This window comes from Rhopalosiphum padi, chromosome 4 (genome assembly GCF_020882245.1).
Source record: "Rhopalosiphum padi isolate XX-2018 chromosome 4, ASM2088224v1, whole genome shotgun sequence".
Taxonomy (NCBI): domain Eukaryota; kingdom Metazoa; phylum Arthropoda; class Insecta; order Hemiptera; family Aphididae; genus Rhopalosiphum; species Rhopalosiphum padi.
The window spans coordinates 28676354-28698657 of NC_083600.1; the positions used below are offsets into that span (position 1 = coordinate 28676354).

General features: G+C 25.8%; 3 protein-coding genes across 5 annotated transcripts; 1 reads left to right on the top strand and 2 right to left on the bottom strand.

Annotated features, from left to right (window-relative positions):
- Positions 1 to 3075: 3075 nt before the first annotated feature.
- LOC132930676 (transcription termination factor 4, mitochondrial) lies at positions 3076 to 4952 on the bottom strand. 3 transcript variants are annotated; one of them, XM_060996672.1, is made up of 2 exons: positions 4771 to 4952; positions 3076 to 4157 (listed from the first exon to the last, which is right to left on the bottom strand). In XM_060996672.1, exon 2 carries the CDS (start codon positions 4150 to 4152, stop codon positions 3277 to 3279), a length of 876 nt encoding a protein of 291 aa, XP_060852655.1. In that variant the 5' UTR covers positions 4153 to 4157; positions 4771 to 4952; the 3' UTR covers positions 3076 to 3276. The 3 variants fall into 3 exon arrangements, with proteins under 3 accessions (XP_060852655.1, XP_060852656.1, XP_060852657.1); XM_060996673.1 differs by having other exon boundaries at positions 4670 to 4952; XM_060996674.1 differs by lacking the exon at positions 4771 to 4952 and adding an exon at positions 4666 to 4764.
- A 2117-nt stretch (positions 4953 to 7069) lies between these two features.
- On the top strand, positions 7070 to 16102 carry LOC132929767 (cilia- and flagella-associated protein 57-like). The gene is made up of 16 exons (XM_060995326.1): positions 7070 to 7354; positions 8911 to 9187; positions 9335 to 9489; positions 10153 to 10401; positions 10469 to 10652; positions 10741 to 11169; positions 11294 to 11506; positions 11797 to 11970; positions 12031 to 12348; positions 12452 to 12636; positions 12733 to 12832; positions 13078 to 13259; positions 14079 to 14373; positions 14597 to 14812; positions 15485 to 15853; positions 15941 to 16102. The coding sequence occupies exons 1-16, from the start codon at positions 7137 to 7139 to the stop codon at positions 15944 to 15946; spliced, it is 3570 nt and encodes a 1189-aa protein (XP_060851309.1). The 5' UTR covers positions 7070 to 7136; the 3' UTR covers positions 15947 to 16102.
- A 261-nt stretch (positions 16103 to 16363) lies between these two features.
- Positions 16364 to 22055, bottom strand: LOC132929769 (probable very-long-chain enoyl-CoA reductase art-1). The gene is made up of 7 exons (XM_060995328.1): positions 21679 to 22055; positions 19741 to 19785; positions 18094 to 18232; positions 17685 to 17856; positions 17172 to 17388; positions 16906 to 17098; positions 16364 to 16842 (listed from the first exon to the last, which is right to left on the bottom strand). The coding sequence occupies exons 1-7, from the start codon at positions 21682 to 21684 to the stop codon at positions 16715 to 16717; spliced, it is 900 nt and encodes a 299-aa protein (XP_060851311.1). The 5' UTR covers positions 21685 to 22055; the 3' UTR covers positions 16364 to 16714.
- Between the last annotated feature and the right edge of the window lie 249 nt (positions 22056 to 22304).

Here is a 22304-nt window from a genome sequence, read left to right on the forward strand (position 1 = left end):
AGCAAATTTTTTCATGTTAATTTAAATTTGAATAGTAACAGGTATCCATAACGACCATAACCTCAAGGCATTATACAAATAACATTATAAAAAAAGATAGAGGAGCTTCAGCACCCCCAGTTTTTTCATTGAAATTACGCCCCCGGGTAAACTCCTGAAATTTAACTTTTTTGGGGTGAATAAAATAAGTAAAACGTTTATCTTGTCTACTAAAACTTGATCAAATTAAAAGTATAACACATCATTTTTTTATAAGACTATCCTTTATAAATAGTAATAGTAATATAATACACCTTCGTGGGTATATGATTAATATAAGCATTATAAAAATATTGTTCCTAAGGATGACCAAGTATAAATAATAGACTAGGGCCATTGTCAGCCTAATCCGGCAATGCAAAATTAAATCTTTAAAGAAATACTAGTACCTATAATGTGAAAAGATTAGGAATCAGGAAGGTAATAATCTTTTTACTAGAGCTGACGAGCTGCATTATAAATACTAAATACATTATATGTGTATTGTGTGAACATTGATATAAAAATATAATATCTATTATTTAACTTGAAACTATGAGTTAATTTATAATTTATAACAATAGCTTAAGTTTAATGAATTTATACAATATTCTAATATCTTATCCTTAAATTGATACGTTATACTTATATGCATATTAATTATATTAAAAAACATATTGTATTGTAATATACCTTTATTACGTAACCTATATTTTATTTGCAGACTGCAATGCGTACGATCTTATTATATAATATAATATTAATAGATATTGTATTTGATTTTACCTATATTGTACTAATACAATAAAAATACAATTTCAATCGCAATGTTTAAAATGAGATATTTTGATTATGTAAAAAACAATTAAACAAATACATTAATTTTTAACCAACTATTAGTTATGCCTATCTGTCATAATACTATTTGTCTATTTATACTATTATACTACATATAATTATAAAATATATGCAACAGCGACATGGTGGTATAAACATTATAAACATGTATATAATAATGTGTTTTTATATTTAATGAGATTTTAACTATCAGTTTATAATATAAAATACCTAAACATATAAAATAATTATCATTGGCGCAACTAGAGGGGACTTAGGGGGCTTAGCCCCATCAAAATATATTATAGCTCCTCCCTCCAAATTTTTTTTGATTATTTAAGATTAAATAATAATTTAAGCATAAAATAGTGAGGATGGCAGATACATCCTATGCAATATGATGTAGAGAATTATTATAACAGAATTATTCAAAAGTAAATTGTATAAATATCAAAGTTTATTTTGCAATATACATATAATTTTAATAAAAATATTTTTATCTAATAAATATTATGTGGGTATGTAGCATAATCGAGCAGCGGCACTGCGGCGGTCACCGTCCAATATTTTAGTTTAATTTTGGTGAATAAAAATGGACAAAAAAACTTATTTAGTATTTTTAATATACCAAAAAAATTATCCGTATTTGTACAGTTGTTACTATTGATATAAAAATAATCCAGACGATCTCCCTTAGTTTTTTGAAAAATATGGAAGTAAGTAAATTAAATTAGGTATTTATTTGTGGGCCTGTAGCCCCCCTAATATTTTAGACCTAGTTGCGCCAATGATAATTATTATAATTTAAATTAAATATATGTAACTATTTGCGACTATGTATCTAATAACGACAGTAATTTTTTTGTAGTTTATAGTTACTAGTTGTTACTAGTTAAAACATTGATTTTAGAATATATATATATATTTAGTATATTCTAAAATAAATGGTTATAGTAACTTTTCAACAAATACGGTTTATATATATATATATCTGTATTTGTCGAAATAACTAGCTATATAAGTATTTTAACAGCTTAAAATACTTAAAAATATATATTTTTTTAATTCATATCGAATTACATAGAATTTCAGAGGTGCAGTATTGTAAAAGTATTGTACAAGTAACAAATAAGTGGTGTATCAAAATATGTATATGAAAACATTTTTCCAATTTGTCCTCACTGTTTAAATTTTAGTATTATACATAATTTCAAATTTATCCACGTAAAAATTACTTTAAAATAGTAAAAGGTAACACACTTGGACATAGTACATTAAACATTTTAGTTTTAGTTTTATCTACATTCTACTATATCAGGTTCAGGTACCTGCGTATACAAAATAAAATCAGTGGTGGTCCATACAATTTTTTTATTAATCAATATTACATTTATTTTATTACTTGTACATGAAATTCATTTAAATAAATAAAAATAGTCCAAATATTTATTATAAGTTTTAGATTAATTCAGATAGATTAGATAGAACTACATTGTTGTAGTTATGAATGATTATTATAAATAAATTGCACAACTCTATATGTGCCTGCTCTATATAATATAGTACCAAATTGGAATGTTGGGTATATCATTTTAGAGAAATTACGGGAACTTAATTACTTTTTAAAGTGAAAAAACAAAATATGTTTTGAAAATCGTTCGTTCCGTAAAATGTTTTTTATTTTATTTTTTCTTAAATGTAAAGAAATAATAATAAATAATTTTTAACACCAAAAGAAAAAGTTTTAATCATTTTTCTTTAAAAATGTAATTAATGTAATAAACTCCCCCACTCACCCACTGTACCTAGACCATGTATTTATTAATGAGAATGTTAAAAAAAAACCAAATCTTTCACTAAAAAAAAAGTAATACTTATACTTATAAGTACTTATATTTTTACTATTTTTATAATCATATATACATTTAATAAGAAATATGTGATTGAGGGCTAACAAATATTTTTAATTCTTAAAAATTTCTTAAATTTTTAATTCTTTCTATTTTTTAATTCTTGGACGAATAGTTGACACATATGCATTTTCTTATATCACAATTCAATGCAGTCGGTAATTTATGGAAAAACCGCGGCACACTTAGTGGATACTCAACCAGTTTGAAACCACTGCAATATACTTATAAAAGTGTAAATAATTAATGTAGAACTAATGAGTAAATGGTTAAAAATTATAAATACAATTCAGTAATTTTTACAACTTAATTAAAGAATATATGAATTTTATTAACAGAAATTAAACCAAATAAATAAACAAAAAAAATTATTTAAACATTAGTTATAATTTTTTTTTTTTGAATTTAATTTAAAATGATTTTTTACAATAGATGTTTAAATATGTATCTTAGTGTATTAATGCAAACTATTTTACAATATCTACTTCAAACTATACATCTCATATTAAATTCAATTATCATCACTGTAATATTCAGGTTCGTCTGAATCATCTTCATTTTCTTCATCTAATTGTTTTTTAAATAATTTTTTAAAAACAAAGAATTCTTCAGCTGTAACTCCCGCAACTTTAACAGCAAATTGCTTATCACTTGTTTCAATAATTTTTTTTAATGAAGGATTACCAGTTATTTGGTTTTGACTAGCCTTTGGATCTCTAGGTTTGTACATTCCTAGTTTTATCAAAAAAGTATGTCTACACTTTAAATCAAAAAGTGTTGAGGACATAACACTCGTCGTTACAAATTGAGTAGGACCAAGTTCCATGTTTAACAATATATAATCTAATTTAGACTCTATATACTTCCAATTGTCAAACAAAATATTTGGTGAATATGATATCAATTCTAATAATCGATTTTGTTTATTACCAACATATGATAAAAGTTTAGGGATTCTGGATAGAATTTGCTTATCATCCAGCAATAAACAAGAAGGCTGTGAAATTATTAGCTGTCTTAATTTTTTGTCATCAAAGCGAAAATTAGTCCATGCAATCATACATTTTTGTAAGTCTTGTCTACTTATACCTAATATGTCTGGATTTGAATCTATCATTTCTAAAAGCTCAGATGTTTTAAAATCATACTGAGTTAAATATTCAAATAGTACTAGCCATCTTGATTCAGTGTAAAATTTTAACTTCTCTTGATGGTTGCTTATAACTTTGGATAACACTGTACTTTTTACATTTAACTGTTTAGCCAAATTACATAAATGTTCTGGTATAGCATTTGGTTCATTTACTGCAACTGACATATTTTTAGATGCGATCATTTTAAAGCAATTACACAAATGACATGTTCGAAATTGCCTCATTAACAACATAGTAACTGAAAAAAAAAAATTACTTCAATAGTTAAGCTACACAAATTTAAAGCTAGAATAAATAAATTAATAAATACATTATTTTGTTTTTATAACAGGTAGGCTGTATACTTATTTCTATTAATCAAAGATTATTGTTACTTTATTTTATCAATCTAATAAAGATAATTATTTTGTTAAAACATAAATAATAAGACCCAGGTTTTTCTGAAAATATTATCCTAACTCCTTAGCACACAAATTTAAATGATCCAAAAACTACTCGTTTGAATTTTAATCAATACAAACATTCAAGTCATATGGTTAACAATTTAGGAGGAAAAAGAAATTGGTACGTTACAATTGTTCTGAAATGGTGTACAAATTTAATCAATTGAATATATAGTCAATATTACTAAGTATAATATTTAAAAATGTTCAATAAATTCATTACTGTAAGAAAAATAGAAGCGAGCATACTGGGTATAGCGAATCATCTTGTATATAATAATTAATAATATAATATTGCTATACCTACTTATTCTTTTAATAAATGTCTCATATATAAAATGTAAATTTTTTTTAGTAATTAGATTATACACAATGGCTAAAATTACAACTTAAACATATTACACATACATAAAGTGAAAACAGGAAGAGGTCAAAATTTCAACTTTTTTAATAAATTTATTCTTCAGTCTTCTTTACATACTGTTATTAAAACAAATTTACTGAAAGTCTGAAACACCGAGTACAAAACTAGAGAGTATAGACCAATCTGCAGTCAGTAGTCGCACATTGCACAAGCTGCTGCGGTTAAAAAGAACTGTTTGATTATATTATAGTAATTGATAAACTGATAACAATAGTTGTGATAATATTATATTTATACCACGGCTCATGCCCTAATGCCCTATACCATAACCATTAAATAAATAGATAATATGTACCATGAGTAAAAAATAACAAAATAACACATTTGTCACATTTTGTCATGATATGTACATCAAAAAAAGGGTGCATCAATCACGATTTAAGATATCTTAAATCGCGGCATCAATTAGCATACGGGCCTTCTAAAGAAACGGCCTCTCTATATTACTCTACGCCACAATCACATAAATAACCACGGCATAAATGTAAAATGAATACCAAATACCAACCACAAATATTGAGAATTTCAAGAATTTGAAATATACCTACAATAATATATTATATACCTATCTGAGACAGTAGGACACGAATACAATTAAAATTTAATATAAATAAATATAACACCTACCTATATAAATAATACTTAAACTTAATTTATATTAATTCGCGACTATGAAGCACCGCGGTTATACATTGCAAGTTCATAAAATGGTTACGAGCATTAGTAGGTACTATAATAACTACTACTAATAATAACGTATGTACTATAGAGTACTAACCCGCCACCACATTACCACAAATTACAATTTAAAAACGTCCATAGAAAAATTACACGGTTAAACTGCCACTTGCAGTAAGTAGGTATAGTACCTACATAGACATAAATATACATAATAACAATATTGTTAACTTATTTTGAAAATAATTACATTTTTATAAGAAAGTACTTAATTATAAGTTACCTAATTATAAGTTTATAATTTGATAGGCGTCTATAGATAATGATTTTTTTTTTTTTTTGTAAAAATGATTCTATTTATATAAACAAATTTATTACAATATATTTACATAAGTACCTAGTAAATACCCATGTATCAAACTACTAACCCAACAACAACATAAATGTAAGCCATTTAAATAGATGTTAGACCGAAATTTTACTCGAATAATTGTACCTATGTGGCTATGTCCTATTTGATTCTTTAACTAAATAAGTAAAAACTAATAAAATATTTTTTTCTTATGTAATTATTTACTACCTATTATTTTATTGTTTATACAGTTGTAGCATACACTATTAATGATAACCGAAACTTTAAATCTCAACTGTAATTTATTATTAAATTATTACAAAAAAATGTAATTAATTTTGTCAAAAACTGATTTATGTAAAAATTCCCGTTTTTTCCTTTATTTTTTTGTTAGTTTTTCCTGTAGATATTTTGAAAAGTACTTAAAATTTAATTTTTGACCTTGCAAAAGTGCCAACTATATGTCTATTGTCTATATCTATCCCATTTTTTACTAGAAATTCCCATCAAAGTTAAAGATCGAAGCATTTTTTCTATATAATTCGTGTATAAAATCACAGAAAAAATAAACCATACATCATTGTATAATTAATACATTCATTACTTCACGAGTCTTTATCAAGAATCTAAAAATGGGGGTAAGCATACTTGGCGAATCATCCTGTTTAATACGAATTAAACTATTTACACTCCTCTCCATCAACCACCATGTTTAAGCATTCTCGTCTTATACATATACTGCACCTACTGCATTGTACCTACAGGCTACAGCGTACTTACAAACCCACGCCTCTGATTCTTAATTATTTATAATAATAAACGTTACAACTCAAAATTATATACATTTCTTTTAAAACATAGCTTCTTATAAATAATTATGAATAAATATATAGGTCCAACAAAAAGGACTAGATACAGAAAATTATATCTATTTAGTATTTACTTCATTAACGTGGTATCATAGCAACTATATAATATTATATATACCTAAGCAAATACAAAATTCGATTTAACAAACACATTTTTGTGATATCTGCATTTATATGTACTCTGTGGCTAAATCGATGGGAGGTAAAATACTTGTGCTATTAATTTAATTACAATTAAATAATTAATATTATAATATATTATATATTTTAAATTTTAAATATATTTATATAATACATATATTTAAATAAAAAATTATTAGTTTTTATTTAGGTAAATTAATATGAATTTATTTTGATTTAAGTTTTTTATTTTTTTACAGAAGCTATCCATTATATTTCATACATAGGTATATAGTGAGAAAGATAAATATATCTTCTATTTATTAGTATAATGTCACGTCCTGTAACAATACCGACCTTAAAACCGAAATTTTTTTTCGGCCTTACAACTCAAGTGAACGGTAACTGCTTATTTCTGAATGAAAATGAAATCGTCTATCCAGCATCTGGTGTCCTTGTCGTTTACAACACTGCCCACCATAAACAAAAATATATACACCTGGCTGAACCACAAAAGGTCATCACTGCTATGGCTCTTTGCATTAACAAGTATGTTCGTATATTATCTATTTATATTTAATAACATTTTTGTGTGTTATAAACTATATACATACATAACTATAGAATGAACTCATATAAACTCTTAGACATATTATATATATATATATATATGTCTATGTACAAGGCCATAACTGAAAAAAATTTCGGGGGTCCAAGTGTCCAACTGTCCAACAATTTTTTAAATATGAATACTGAAAATGTATAACCAATAAACTTTATTCGCCACTAAAATTTTTCTACTTTTAAAAATTTCGGGGAGGGGGGTCTGGACCCCCTGGACCCTCCCACCAGATACAGGCGATACAGCCTTGTCTATGTATAAAGTATAAACACTATAAAGTATAAACTAATATTAACTAATAACTAATATCTCTTAGTTTTAAATAACTAGTAACTTCGTAAATATTATAATTATGGCAATTTTAGAAACAATCTAAGTGAATTATAATTAGGTAGGTACCAATTTTTTCTGTAGTATAATAGGTAACATATTATGATAATGGTCTTAATGGTCTTATACATATCGTGTTTGTTTATTTTTCACGTGGGTGTGATATTATATTATATAGCAAAAAGCTTGATAAATCCATTTATAGTTATACATACACACACAATTGTTGAGCATTAAGAAGGAATGAGAATATAATAATATGGCATATTTGTATGTAAAATCTATTGTCTGAATTATAAATTGTAAAAATATTATGAGTTAGACACCATAGTTGTGTTTACGTATCTGTATGTTTGTATATTTTAAATGTGAGATGTGACTATGTAAGTAAACAAATAATGACTATTGTTATTCGTTATTGTTACGAAATAACACAATTCAAATCAGCAAAATATATTATGTTTTGTATATTCAGCTCTATTATTTCAGTTATTCCCCAAAACGGCCAAAACACTACTAAGCATTTTGAATGTCCGTTTTTTATCTATATAGGTAGGTACCCTAAATGTACGTAAATAAATTATTGTTTTATCTCACTGTTCGTCGTTCGTGAATAATTATTAGTTATTAGTATCCATCTATTCTATAGATGTTACTGATGTTAGTAAGCATACTTAACTCTTTATCCTATAATATATGATATAAAAATTATAACATATTGATGATGCGTTCTAACGCATTATATTATTTAGATTAATTAGATTAATATAGTGCTATCTCTCTTTATATTTAAAATTGAATTAATTCAATTATGAGATACCTTATGACTTATAGTAAAACTTACATTTGACGATATTTTTTGTTTGAGATAATATTTTTAAGAAACATAACCAAATATAAGAACTAAATATATTATGTATTTTTTTTTTATCCCCGTGGGTCTATAACAAAGATGTTTCGCTGTATTATTATCTATTACAGTGTGTAATAATCTGTTTATAAATATTAAATTAGGCGCGGATCCAGTGGGGGGGGCGGTAGGGACGCCTAATAGAATTATCGTACTAAAAATTATACATAGAACATATAGATATAATTATAACTAATTATATAAATATAATTGTATTTTTCCTGAATTTTTATTACAATTTAGAAACGTTATAGCTGTGGCAGAAAAAGGCGACAAGAAGAAACCGACCATAAGTATTTATGATCTAGACTCAATGAAAAGAAAAAAACTATTAACCGTGTTAACGGATTTAAAAACCGATAATTTCATAAATATAAAATTCTCATTTGATGATACTTATTTGGCAGCCCTCACTAATGGACCGGACTTTATGATGTATTACTACAATTGGGAAAATTCGAAAATTGAAAGTTATGTAAAAGCTAGCAATCCTCCAAATGCTGAAGGACCAGTGTTAGACGTATGTAATATATTAAAAATAAATAGGTAACTTAAATATAATGTACATACACAGCATAATATATGATATTGATATATATATACGTGAATTAAACTTTTATTAATGTGTTTATTATAAGTGTCATTAACAATATATAAATTATCACAGATGGCATTAAATCCATCCGACAATACTATATGTTGTTTTGTTGGTAAAGGGTTATTCCGACTAGTGACTATCAGTGATTCTATTTGGCGACAATATGGGTTTCAAAAAGCCGACAACTTGGATTTTTCCTCTGTATGTTGGTTAAACGGAGATAGGTAATGTATATTGTTGAAAATATCAAATTAAAACATTTTTGTAGTGATTTGTAACTGATATGAATATAGTTGAACGTCATATAAATGACGGTAGTGAAGTATAAAGCATTATGGTTTCTGTTATTGATAAAATGTATAAATGTATTAAAATTTAAAACGTAAATTTCTTAAGACTTGCTTTAAGCATATAGAAAAAAATGTAATAAAATATAACTAAAAATATGACTACTGTTAAAAATATAACTATATATTATAGGCTTATAATGGATGTTAAACATCTTGAAATTGTAATGGATGTTAAATACCTTGAAAAAGTAATGGATTACCAACTATAGCCTTAAAGGTAAAACCTAAAACTCTTTATCGATCCACGAGTATATCTAGTAGAAGTAACATGAATTAATTTCCTAATTATTTAAATTTTATAAGTTAATGTAAATTATGGCAAAAGGATTCAATATTTTTATGTTCAAATTTCAAGCTTTTTAATACAAATTTAAGTAGATATCTACAAGCATGCTCATGAAGTTATCTAATATAGCATAACTAATACACAACAATACAGATATATCATCTCATGTACAATTAAATAATTATACATAAATAATATATAGTATAAATGTTAATCTAAGTATTGTTATTTATTTGCTTTAAAACAACTAGGATTTTAGCTGGTACTATGGATGGTCGTATAGTTATAGTAGAAAATGGAGAACTTATAGCTGTGTACAACGTTAAAACAATGATGGATTTTGATCCGAAAAATAGAATAAAAGCTCCTTTAGATGTGATTCCGTTACCTAAAGAAAGTAATCAACGAATGGACATAAGATGCTGTATTCCAATCAAAATAGGTTTAATATTCGTTTTTGGTGATTCGTGTGTTTATTACTACGAAAAAACTAATCACAGGTTTATTACACAATTAAAAACAATAAATACTAAGAATATCAGTTGCACTAAATTGGCGATTCAACAGGTACAAAAGACGAAATGAATTCTTGAAGCAAAGTGATTCAAACTTAAATGCTCTGGATACAGATAGACCCATGCACAACATAGAGACACTGTCTATAAGTCCAAAATACCAAAAAATGATTTGTGTCACAAGGAGGTCACAATTATTTTGGGCACCGTTAGCTGAAATTCCAGACACATCTTTGGTAATATTCTAGAAACGATAAATTTAATAATATGGTAAAAACACAATTCAATGTATACACCATTATACCTACAAATATTGTATTGTAGAACGCGCAGAATATTGTTCACTTTAAGCCGCTTGGTGAAGACTTACATCACGGTGGTATTTCCAGCTTGTCAACGTGTAAATGGAAACCAATATTCATAACATGTGGCAAGATTGACCATACTATTAGAGTTTGGAATTATTTAAACTGTTCATTATTACTGTCACAACAATATCAAGAAGATGTGTTTAGTGTTTCATTACACCCTTCTGGATTATATTCTGTAGCCGCGTTCACTGGCAAAGTTGAATTCCAATTGGTACACACAAATGGTCTGAAAGCGTGGAGAGAGTTTGCTGTCACAAGTTGTAACTTAACTGAATTTAGCATGTCCGGTCACATGTTTGCTTTGGCTAACCAATTCGACGTTGATGTGTATTGTTCAGTGAAATTTGAGAAAAGGTTTACGTACAAAGGTCATTCAAATACGGTGTGTTGAAAATTATTACCAACAATTGCAAGCGTAATCACTCTCGCGTCGTACATAATGCATAGTGCATACACGTACTAATGTTATTCGTGTAATAATGTATCATAAAATTAATGATTTATAGATCACGGCTATGGTATGGGCGCCAAACGATATAAAACTAGTCACGTGTGGAGAAGATGGTGCAATATACGAATTTAATACAAGGACTGGTGAAAGGGACATGGATATCGTGCATCCTAAAACGATTTATATGGATTTGGCCGTTTCAAACGACACTAATCAAATTTTCCCAGCTGCTCAAGATGGTCGATTCAAAGAAATAAATAATCAATCGGTTAACTTTTTATGTTAAAGTATTATATTAATTTACACAAAAAAAACACAATTGTAAACATGTATATAGGTACCTACCCAAGTAAAAGTGAAGTATAAAAGCTTTAATTTAATCTTTTCCAAAATGTAAATAATTATACACCTATTTTATTGACCTATAAAAAAATACTTACTAATAGAGTATGTCTGTATGTCTATAAATAATCACATCACACAGTAAAAGTATAGTTGATATAAGACCTAAACCTAACCATAAGAAGTCTAATTATATGTGTTTAAAAAATTTTCTAGGTGGTCCGTGATATAGACTTGCACCAGGGTCCATTAGACGCAATAGCTTTGTCTAGATCAGATTTAATTCTATTTGTAGCAGGTCAAAACGGTGTTGTATTATCGTTAATGTTACCAATTATGGCTGAAATTAAACATAAAGAATTTAATATGCACAATAAGAATATTACAAAGGTTTACAAAAACTGTGACATTGCGTCATTGTAAAATCTTAATAACACATACTTTTTACAGATGTGTATGACAATTGATGATTCAAACTTAATCACTTGTTCGACAGACGGCAGTATATGTATATGGAAAATTAAAGATGCCGAAGGAAAAAAAGTTATTTTAAATGAACAATTTGCTTATTCTGACGATATCCTAGTGAACGCTTCGGATTTAAAGAATAAAATCGAAAACATAGTAGAACTTAAAATGAGAGTGACTGAATTGGAAAGGGAAAGTAAATATCAAATTACTCAACTTATAAAGTCTAAAGAACAACAGATACAGGAATTGAATAATAATCATTCGATCGTTATGAAAATATTAGAAAATAAAAATACGGTAAAATATTTATAATACATATCTATTATATAGTTAGTAGAATAGTAGATTGAAACATATTGCTATAGTTAAAGGGGACTATACAATTATATTTATATTTAAGGAAATAACAAAAAAACATATGGCTGATAAGAGTAGGTTAGAAATGGAATTAAACCTTCTAAAAGATTCACATGCTCAAGAGCTGGAAGAATTAGAAGCTAATTATAATAAAAAACTCCTATACGAATACGAAAAATATGACATACTTCAAAAGGAATTAATCCAAACTAATTCGGAGTTGGAAAAGTAATAATGATTATGCAAAACATTTAATAATTAAACAGTTATGTGTAAACAACGAGTATGTTCATTTAATTTTTTTATTCCTGTCATTTATACTAGAGATATAAATAAATCTGAATTTGAACAAAACGAAAAATTACAAAAAATAGTAGATCAATATAATATAAAACTTGATGAAAAAGATGAAAATATTTTGAAAGTAAGTAGTGTATATTATGTATTAATGTGTATTGTGTATTATATTATAATAATTTAAAGTGGTTAAAATTTCAAAAAATAATAAATAATAGTATAATAGTTACCTATATTAACTATCAGTTATACTATTAATTAGTTGTTTTATTTTCACGATTAAAGATAAGATATTATAATATATTATAATACATTATAATACAATATACAACAAGCTATAGTTAATAAAATATATAAAATATTTTTCTATAGTTAAAAGAACAATTGATTAAAGATAAACAAAGTATGTCTGATCTTATGGATAAAATTGAAGAGGATGCGGATCGGGAAGTATCGGAGAAAAAGGCTAATTTTGTGACTAAATTGAGAGAATTGAAAAAAATTAATTTGAATCTTAGAGGCGAACTTGGATCGTATAAAATGAAAGCTAAAGCGTGCGTAAACTTTATGTTAAAATTCAGTGCTCAAAATGGACTGGAACAATTATAAAATTCATAACAATTTATATAAACCTAAGCTGTGTTTTTATATATAATTATTATTTTGACCCTCCGAATTTAATCCTGAAAAATATTATCCACGAATAGAAAAGGTGGGCATTTCTCTAATGGGTGATGAGTGATGACTCTATAAAATGCAAAAAAAATACGAAACTGTGTAGGAAATTATTAAAAACATTGAATACCTAATTTATTGTATACTTAATTGAATTTATTCTGTTTGTTATTAATAAATTCATTTTTCCATATCTAATCGAATTATAATAACAAACTATTAATTTAACAATTAAATAATTCAGTTTATAATGTCTGAAATTTAAAATATAATTTTATATTTTCTTTAAATAAAAATGTGGGTTTGAATTTGAAATAAATTAAACTGATCAAACTAACTAATAATAATAGTTGTCAATTTGTCATAGTACCTATATTTTTAAAAATGTAAGAAATGTGATAATCCATAAAATGTGGTTATTAAAAAAAATGAATATAGAACGGAATAGATATTTAATAACTCCTTTGTTTTTGTTAAAGCTTATTATTTTTTAGTAAAATAAGTCTCAGTTCATAATATAGGTATATACTTTATTTTGATATTTTGAAAAAAGAGACAAATGCCATTTTAATTTTATAAACGTTCCGGTTCGTAAAATGTCCAATTTCGAGCACTGAGTCATAAGAATACTGAAATAGTTAAACTGTTTCAATGACTTATTTATGCCTAATATGTATAATACAACGCTGATGAAATAGGGCGTCGAAAGAAGCAGAAGACTTGACTAGTCTAATTGAAAAATACGAAGAAGATATAGCCCAACTGAAAGTATCGGTTAAGAATGAAGAACAGACTATCTTTGACCTTAAGAAGCAAATACAAGTTCGTGACGATATTATAGAGCAGAAAGAATCTCGGATTTTCGACGAGAAACTTAAAATGAAAAATCTAGAAAAACAATTGTTACTGACGAAAGAAAACGTTAGTGAACTAGAACGAACGGTCGAGCCATTAATAATAGAAATACAAGAAAAACAAAAAACTATTGAAAATGTAAGTTTTTGTTTTATGCACCTATATATAAATATATAATCTACAGCGAATTTATAATGAAAAATAGATAGGCATATAAAGTCAACTCCAATAATAAAAGTAATAATTTATTATATTATATTTATTTATAGCATTATATTAACTGTAATGAAAATGTATAAGATTGTAAGAACCTATTCATTAAATCTGATTTATTATTGTTGTATTGGCGGAACGCGAACAGATGGAATCAGAAATGTTAGATATGACAGCAGTAGTAAAGCAGATGCAATTACGTATATCCGAGCAACGAGATAAATTGAAGGCGTGCGGCCTGGAACTTGATAAAAAAGAACAGACGATCCGAGACGTTAACAGAGTGGTTAAAAACATTCGAGTCGACATTCAATCCGCTAGTGAACACTACCAAAATTCAGCAAAGCTAAAAGAAGCAGTTAAAGTAAGGAGATGAGATTGAAAATTTTTCTGGTTTTTGTAGGGAGTTTCATATAGGCAACTTATATTTCAATTGCAAATGTGTGCATGTGCTAAATATGTCTAATCTCTAATGTGTCAAATATATCATCAATATGACTGTTCAAACAAAAATTAACTTTAAATCAAAATTTTAGTACCTATAATAAATACAGTTTATATAGTGTATTATTACTACAAAAATATAAGATTAGACAAAGATTCATAAATTATACTACCTAATATCACACACTGGAGACTGACCTAATATTCTACTGATGCCCTCCTTGAATTTGTAAATATATCAGTGTTCATCAAAATCAATGGTATTATTTTACATTTAATTTACTGATCAACTTACAATAAAGAGATAGATACTAATACATTTAAATAAATGATTGTAGAAAAACTTTTTTTTATGAAAATACTTTGAACACTTTTACACCTATGAATGAATTTTCTAAAAAAGAGTACCGACAGTACCATAATTTTTTATCACAAGCAATAACATTAATGAATGTAGTATACTGTATAGTATCTAGCACGGTTATCTACTCCTATAGTAGATAACTGTGGTATCTAGTATCTACTTAAAAGTCTAAGTTTTAGTACTTAAAACTAAGTATTTTTAGTTATTAAGTAAATGTTTTGTTTATAGGATTTGTTTATTAAATATGGCAATACAAAAACATTTGAAATATCTAAAGATGAAGAACATGATACCAGAATGGAATTTACAAGACAGCGGAAATTTTTAGAACAGTCCATTATTAGCTTAAAAAATCGCGTAAATGTGTGTGCAAAAAAAGATGATTCCTATAACAAAATTATGGAGGAAAATATGATACTCATTGAAACAATCAATAAGTTAAGACAAGAACTCAAAACAAATCATAAGAAATATGAAAACTTAAAATCAATTTTGAAAATTAAAGAAAGTAAAAATCATACTACTAATAAACAAGCTAAAAATAATAATCTTCAGAAGGCTATAGAAAATGTAGATGCTGTTGAAAAAATAGCAAAGGTAACATAATATATTGTCTGTTAAATTAAATTTTTTTTTTAAGAAAAAACTGTAATTAATAGTTAATGTACAATTATCTGATTTTAGAAATAATGAAAACAACAAAACATTTAAGACAGAACAAAAATCTGGAATTATAATTCATAAAACTCATTTTTTGGTTTTATTTGTATATAATCATTAATCATGATTCATAAGTATAAAACATGAAGTTTATAATATTCTAAAACAAAGCAATTTAATGCCACATTCTTCCTTGTAAGTATTGAATTTAAATTATGCAATTTTATATTCAACTATTTTGTACTTTAATATGACTAGTTTTTATAAAATAATTATTATTTACTGTTTATATATTAACTGTTTTTACTATTGATATTATATATATATATATTTATAAATAATTAAATTAATTATGTGATTTAGATATATGTTCAATTAAATGTACTCATTTTGAATAATACTTTACTGTGCATAATATTTTCTTTGAAATAATATAAATATAATATATTACACATGAAAAAATGTAATTTATTATTAAATATTATAAACAACATATTAAAAATGAAATAGAGAAATAATAATCATCAAAATATACCATATCACTTACAAGAGTAATATAAATTATTTAATTATTATATGATATAAAAGTGGCTGTTAATTTATTAGAACTAATGTACAAATATTTGTATACAATTTGATCAATTACTTGTATTTTAATTAACAGTTGTAAAATATACAACAGTAAATTTTTAACATAATTTAGTATCCACAAGATACAAACCAAAACACCTATAAAAAAAAATATACACCCACCATATTCAGTCCTAGAAAAAACTTATTTAAAATATTCAGTACAAATTAAAGTAAAAATGGTATAATAGACTTTCTACATTTTGGGTAGTCAGAGAATTCTTTTTTGTAATTCCTGTGTTTGCCAAGAGCCCATACTGCCATTTGGTAGAATCCAGCAAAAGTGAATAATCCAGCTAAAAAAAATTACATACAAATTATTTTTTATCATTAATGCAATATTAATTATAAACATTTACCTGAAAATGAAGATGTCATTATAGTAAATCCAATCCAACTACCAACTTCATAAGTATAGTTAGGACAAGAAACAAAATTGAAAAGAAGTGTAAAAGGATTTATAGTGGGAACAGGGATACGCCTGACTTTGGTACCAGGTGGACGAAGGTTTCGCAATGCAATGTGAATGCTTAAATTTCCTAATTCACAGAACTGTAATATTGTTTAAAATGTTTATTTAGTTATTATCTTGATACATAAAGTTTAATTTGATTTTAATACTTACTATAAAAGTACCAAGACCAATGTAAAATTGAATTGTAGATGGTGGAGTATATAATGGATGGCTGACAAAGTATGAAACAAAAGCAGTGAAACCCCAATAATATGAACAGTTTTTAAAGAGATTCATTATTGGCATTGTGTTGTGAGAGAAACGATGTACAAACAATGTTTCAAACACACGCTTTGCATAATGGAATGACCAACAGTAAGCAGCAACCCTAAGAAGACAAAAATGAAAATTTGAATTACATGAATAGAAGTAAAATTATATATATTTAGAAAATCAACAAAAATTGATAATAAATCATTTTGATAATGTAAATAGCTAAGTTCCTTAATGCTTAGTTATACATTTTTAAAAAAATATTAAAAATAACATTTTAATATTATTATTATAAAAGAAAAAATAATTGTTTACACATAAATAGCATATTTTAAAAATAATTTAATTTAATAAATAATAGAACAATTTGGTAATTAAAATATCTCCACTGTTAAATAAATAATGGCTTACTCAGCAACTTGTGACATCTTTTGATTAGCTGTAGCCCCATAAATCAAACTAGGTCTTGCATAAAATATTAAATATACAAATAAGGGTCCAGCATATTCTGCCATAAATACGGTAGACCATCCAATTTGAGGGCCCAAGTCTTTAACATAAAGTTTTGATCCATTTTTTAATCCTAAAAAAAAATAAGTAACTATTAATACAATTTGTAACTAAACTTCTAATAATATAACAAAAATTTAAAAAGTAATTATTATCTACTGAACTAAGAAAACTATTAAAAAGCTTACTAAGTCAATATTTATTTCCGACAAAAACTTGAAATAATTTTCTTTAAAAATATAAAAATACATTTTATACTTTCATTGAAGATATTAAAAAAATTTAGAAAATATTACTTTTCCATACTTACCTAAATCTTTAACTTTATCAGTATCTTTTAAAGTTTTTCCTCTAGGTTCAAGCCTGATAGATTGTCTGTCTGGATATAAAGCTGACTTTACTTTGCTTATGCTTTTCTTAATATCACTAATCTGAGAAGCATCTGTTACCTGAAAAAATGTTTAATTTATAAAAATAATATCTTTTGGTTCACACGCATAAATTATCTTGGAATTATTCTACATCAAAATTAACATGGAAACCACACATTTTTTCAGAATTATAATTAAATTATTAACGATTTAACATGTTATATTATGTGCTCTACCAATACAATAAAAATGTAAATTATTTTTATTTTAAAATATGTACAAGTGGATACATAATTTATTTTGTAAAATTTAATTTTTATGTTTATTTATAAGGACGCTGCCTCACATGTGTTATCTCCATCCTAAACATGTAAAACATAACAAACACTGTTTTGTACAAGATAAAACCACTCATGATGTAGTAATAGTTAAGAAACAAAATTTTTATTATGCATAAAAGAAAACTTTGATTGTGAAATATTGTTTTTATTTTTGATATTACATAAAAATCTATTATTTGCATTATCTATTATTATTTAATGCGGTTCTGATACCAAAAAAATAAAAACAATTTTTCATAGCTAAAGTTCTCCTATTTATGTGGTAAAAATGTTGTTTCTTAGTTATGACTGTAAAGTTCTAGGTTCTTTGCTGCACAAAACAGTTTTTACTATACTTTAAATTTTTGTAAGACTAAAACAACACATGCAGATGTAGCGTTCTCTTAATGATTCTAAAAAAATTGGTATGGTACAAATCAATGAAATTATAAATCAAAATTTGAATTATAATAGAATAATCTATATAATTTTGACAGTAAATTAAAATAATATACACATTGATTGATTTTAAATTTGGAATTCATTCTTCTGTATGAATTCTTTATCTTTAATAAGTGTATGTACTTATAAATCACATTGATATTTAAATAAATAAAACTCAATAGAAAATTAAATAAAAATATCATATTAACAATAATAAATGGTAATGAATGTGATTTTAAATTTTTTTAAATGTATTAATCATCTATATTTAATACTTGTACACATTGTATATATTAAAAATTATTGTTTAGTAAAATGTTCCTTAGCACAGATAATATCTACTCAAGTAGGCACACTGAATAAATTATACAACATTTATCAAGGACATGGAATAACATTTTTAATTTGAATATCAATGAACAGCTTGGTAAAAAAATTAATCAATTCTAAAATAATAATTTAAAATACTAAAGTAAGAATGTACGAAATAAAAAAAAATTAGTTAACAATTATAAATTTTAATCTAAATGTAAATCCAACATAGTATAAAAATATAAAATTGTTAAAAATCACATATTAGAATTAAAGAATTTTTTACCATTACACAAGGTATCTAAAATACTAGTTAAATATCTAGTTTAAAAAATAAATACTTATATAATTAATATTTTAAAAATAATTAATAAAAAATGTTACATAAATAATGAATCCCAAAATGTCTACATCTTCACTACTTACATATAATATTAAAATATCATGGAACATAAATAATAATGAAAATATATGTGTTCAATATAAAATATTGTTAATAATAATTCTTACTTTAATTTTTCCAATATTCTTGTCAGTAGTTGTTACAATTTCAATCTAAAAAAATAAAACATATACTTAGAATTTTTAAAAACTGATCACACAAAGTTCAAAATATTATTTTTGTACAATGTAGATACACATTATTTTTTTAATCAATTACAATATTAACATAAAGTGACTATATTGGTTTACGTTATTTAATTGAAATTCAATAATTTATTATATTACCTACTACTAATGTGGTTTTTTACATATTATAGTAAAAATATAACATAAGCCCAGGTTGTATTAAATCTATCACTGGTGTTAAAAACTCATATGAAAAATATAAGTATTTGAAAAGTACTAAATACTATAGAGAAACTAAAAAGTGTGACTTATTATTAATATAGTCTGTTAATATTCATTATAATATATCTTAAAGAAACACATTTAAATGAATACGATCCATTTGAAATAAAACTAAAACAATATTTTAGTTTTACAAATAATACTGAAATAATTGCATTTAAATGGTATATTGCTACTATAATTTATAGGTACCTTAACTACCTAATTTTATTTTGAGCACTCACACACACTTGTTGAGAGAGGCACAATTTTTTCTTAAAGAATATTGAATAAATTAAAATTAAAAATTAATCTTATTTTTGTATATAATAAAAAAATTATATTGACTTCTAAAAATGTTAAATAATACAGTAACTTGATAAACAAATGCCTATTAATAAAATAATATTCAACATGCTATGCAATAATTCGTGTTGGAAGATAATATACTTAGATTAACGGGGTCAAAATTGCAACTACAATTTTTTAATAGATAGTCAATTAAATCAATTAACTTAATAAATAATTAGTAAGATATAAATACATAATTAATCAATTTTATATTGCACTACCTTCTATAAATTGTAATTAGACAGAGACAACTCTTTGTTTATCTTCAATTTTTACTATTAAAATAACATAAAATAAATAGTCAATTTAATGTAAAACAATAAATTAAATTGAATAATAATAATGATAATTTTCTTTCTACATGTTATATGAATATTTCATTAAATAGCTTAATTATTTTGGCTCAGTTGAGGAATAGATAACAAAATGGACAAATAAGCTGGTACAAAGGTAATGTAAAGTTTTAATTTTGATTATATAACTGGTACGTGGGCCAAAATAAAATCAATGTTACCTAATTTATAAGGGTCTATTCGCCCATAAAAGAAAAGCTTACCGATACCCAAAGTAATCAAACATTTAAGTAATCAGATACATCCAACTCAAATAAATTTTAGTTTTTATCATTTATATATCATTGCACAATGATATACATAAATATACACTGAGATGTTATACATATATATAACAAGTTTTGTATGAGATTATGAATTATGTGTAATGTTTCAGGGTTAACATGTACCTATAGAGGGCACAAGGTGACCTGGACTAGAAATCTTACTAATCAAATAAAAAGCAAGTACCTGCTTGGAAACTAAAATCTTAACGTAATCATTTGAAACTCAAACATTGGACAAGTGTAATTACAAAATGGTATATCAAGTATTAAACATTTAAAACTACATTGAATAATATGTTTATACATAATTTTAGTCACAAAAAACTAAAACTCGAGGAATGTGTTTAACCAATCAGTAGAGAATTATTGACCACTGTTCTTATTTCGGTGGTTGTAGCAAAGAGAAAATTCTCAGGTAGGCTTGAAGATCTCCAATATCTATTTAAGTAATATAGCCTCCTGCGATTTTGGAATATTTTATAATCGTACTTTTTGAGGGGGGTTATTACTCAACCGTCTCAGCCTATTGGTAGATCCATGATTAACTAACTTAGTAACTAACCTAACTTAGTTAGTTAATCACGGGTAGGTCGATGTAGTGGCGACAACGATCAACAATAATACGAAAACAAACTAAAATTGCTTACCTCCATAATTCAAAGCGTTGCTGGGCCGGCCGCGTGTAAAACTAACAACTATAGAAAAATTAGTGCTGTGTCGGCGACAGACGATTAAGTGATAGCGACCGTAACAGCGAATACTGAGTGACGAATGATCGCCGTTCCTGTGCTGCCGTGCGACACCAGCTGATACTGTACAGAGTACGGACGACGTGGAACGTTCGAACGTGCGTAGTATGTACTGTGTGTAGCCGTGTAGGTACTTCAGTCAGACAGTCAGTGTGTGATGTGTATTGTGTAACATAATATTAATATTATACGTGTAGTGTGTACTACGCGGATCCATGTACTAACTACCACTAGTACTACAACTACCAATTACCATTGAATAATACTACCACTGCGAGACACGAGTAAACGAGTTACAACTTACTGCTGAACTGTAGCTGACACTCTGATTGGCGGATTGCTCGCCGCAAACGACCCGAACGTTAATATTATGTCAATATAAATAAATTATAATATTACTATACGTTACTTCAACAGTTTAACTAGCCTAATTCTTTGATCCTAATCAGGCCCGTCTGGGCCACCAGTTTGGGAGAGGGGTTGAAATGAATTTGTAATTTTTGAAATTTTTATATACTAACCTT

Excerpts from the sequence above, each read along its gene's own strand:
- LOC132930676 (XM_060996672.1), bottom strand. The coding sequence starts at position 4,152 with ATGTTGTTAATGAGGCAATTTCGAACATGTCATTTGTGTAATTGCTTT.
- LOC132929767 (XM_060995326.1), top strand. The coding sequence starts at position 7,137 with ATGTCACGTCCTGTAACAATACCGACCTTAAAACCGAAATTTTTTTTC. Across the intron at positions 9,188-9,334 it reads CTGAAGGACCAGTGTTAGAC|ATGGCATTAAATCCATCCGA; the intron begins GTATGTAATATA and ends AAATTATCACAG. Across the intron at positions 11,507-11,796 it reads AAGAAATAAATAATCAATCG|GTGGTCCGTGATATAGACTT; the intron begins GTTAACTTTTTA and ends AAAATTTTCTAG.
- LOC132929769 (XM_060995328.1), bottom strand. Across the intron at positions 18,233-19,740 it reads AGAATATTGGAAAAATTAAA|GTAACAGATGCTTCTCAGAT; the intron begins GTAAGAATTATT and ends ACATTTTTTCAG. Across the intron at positions 16,843-16,905 it reads AATGACATCTTCATTTTCAG|CTGGATTATTCACTTTTGCT; the intron begins GTAAATGTTTAT and ends AATTTTTTTTAG.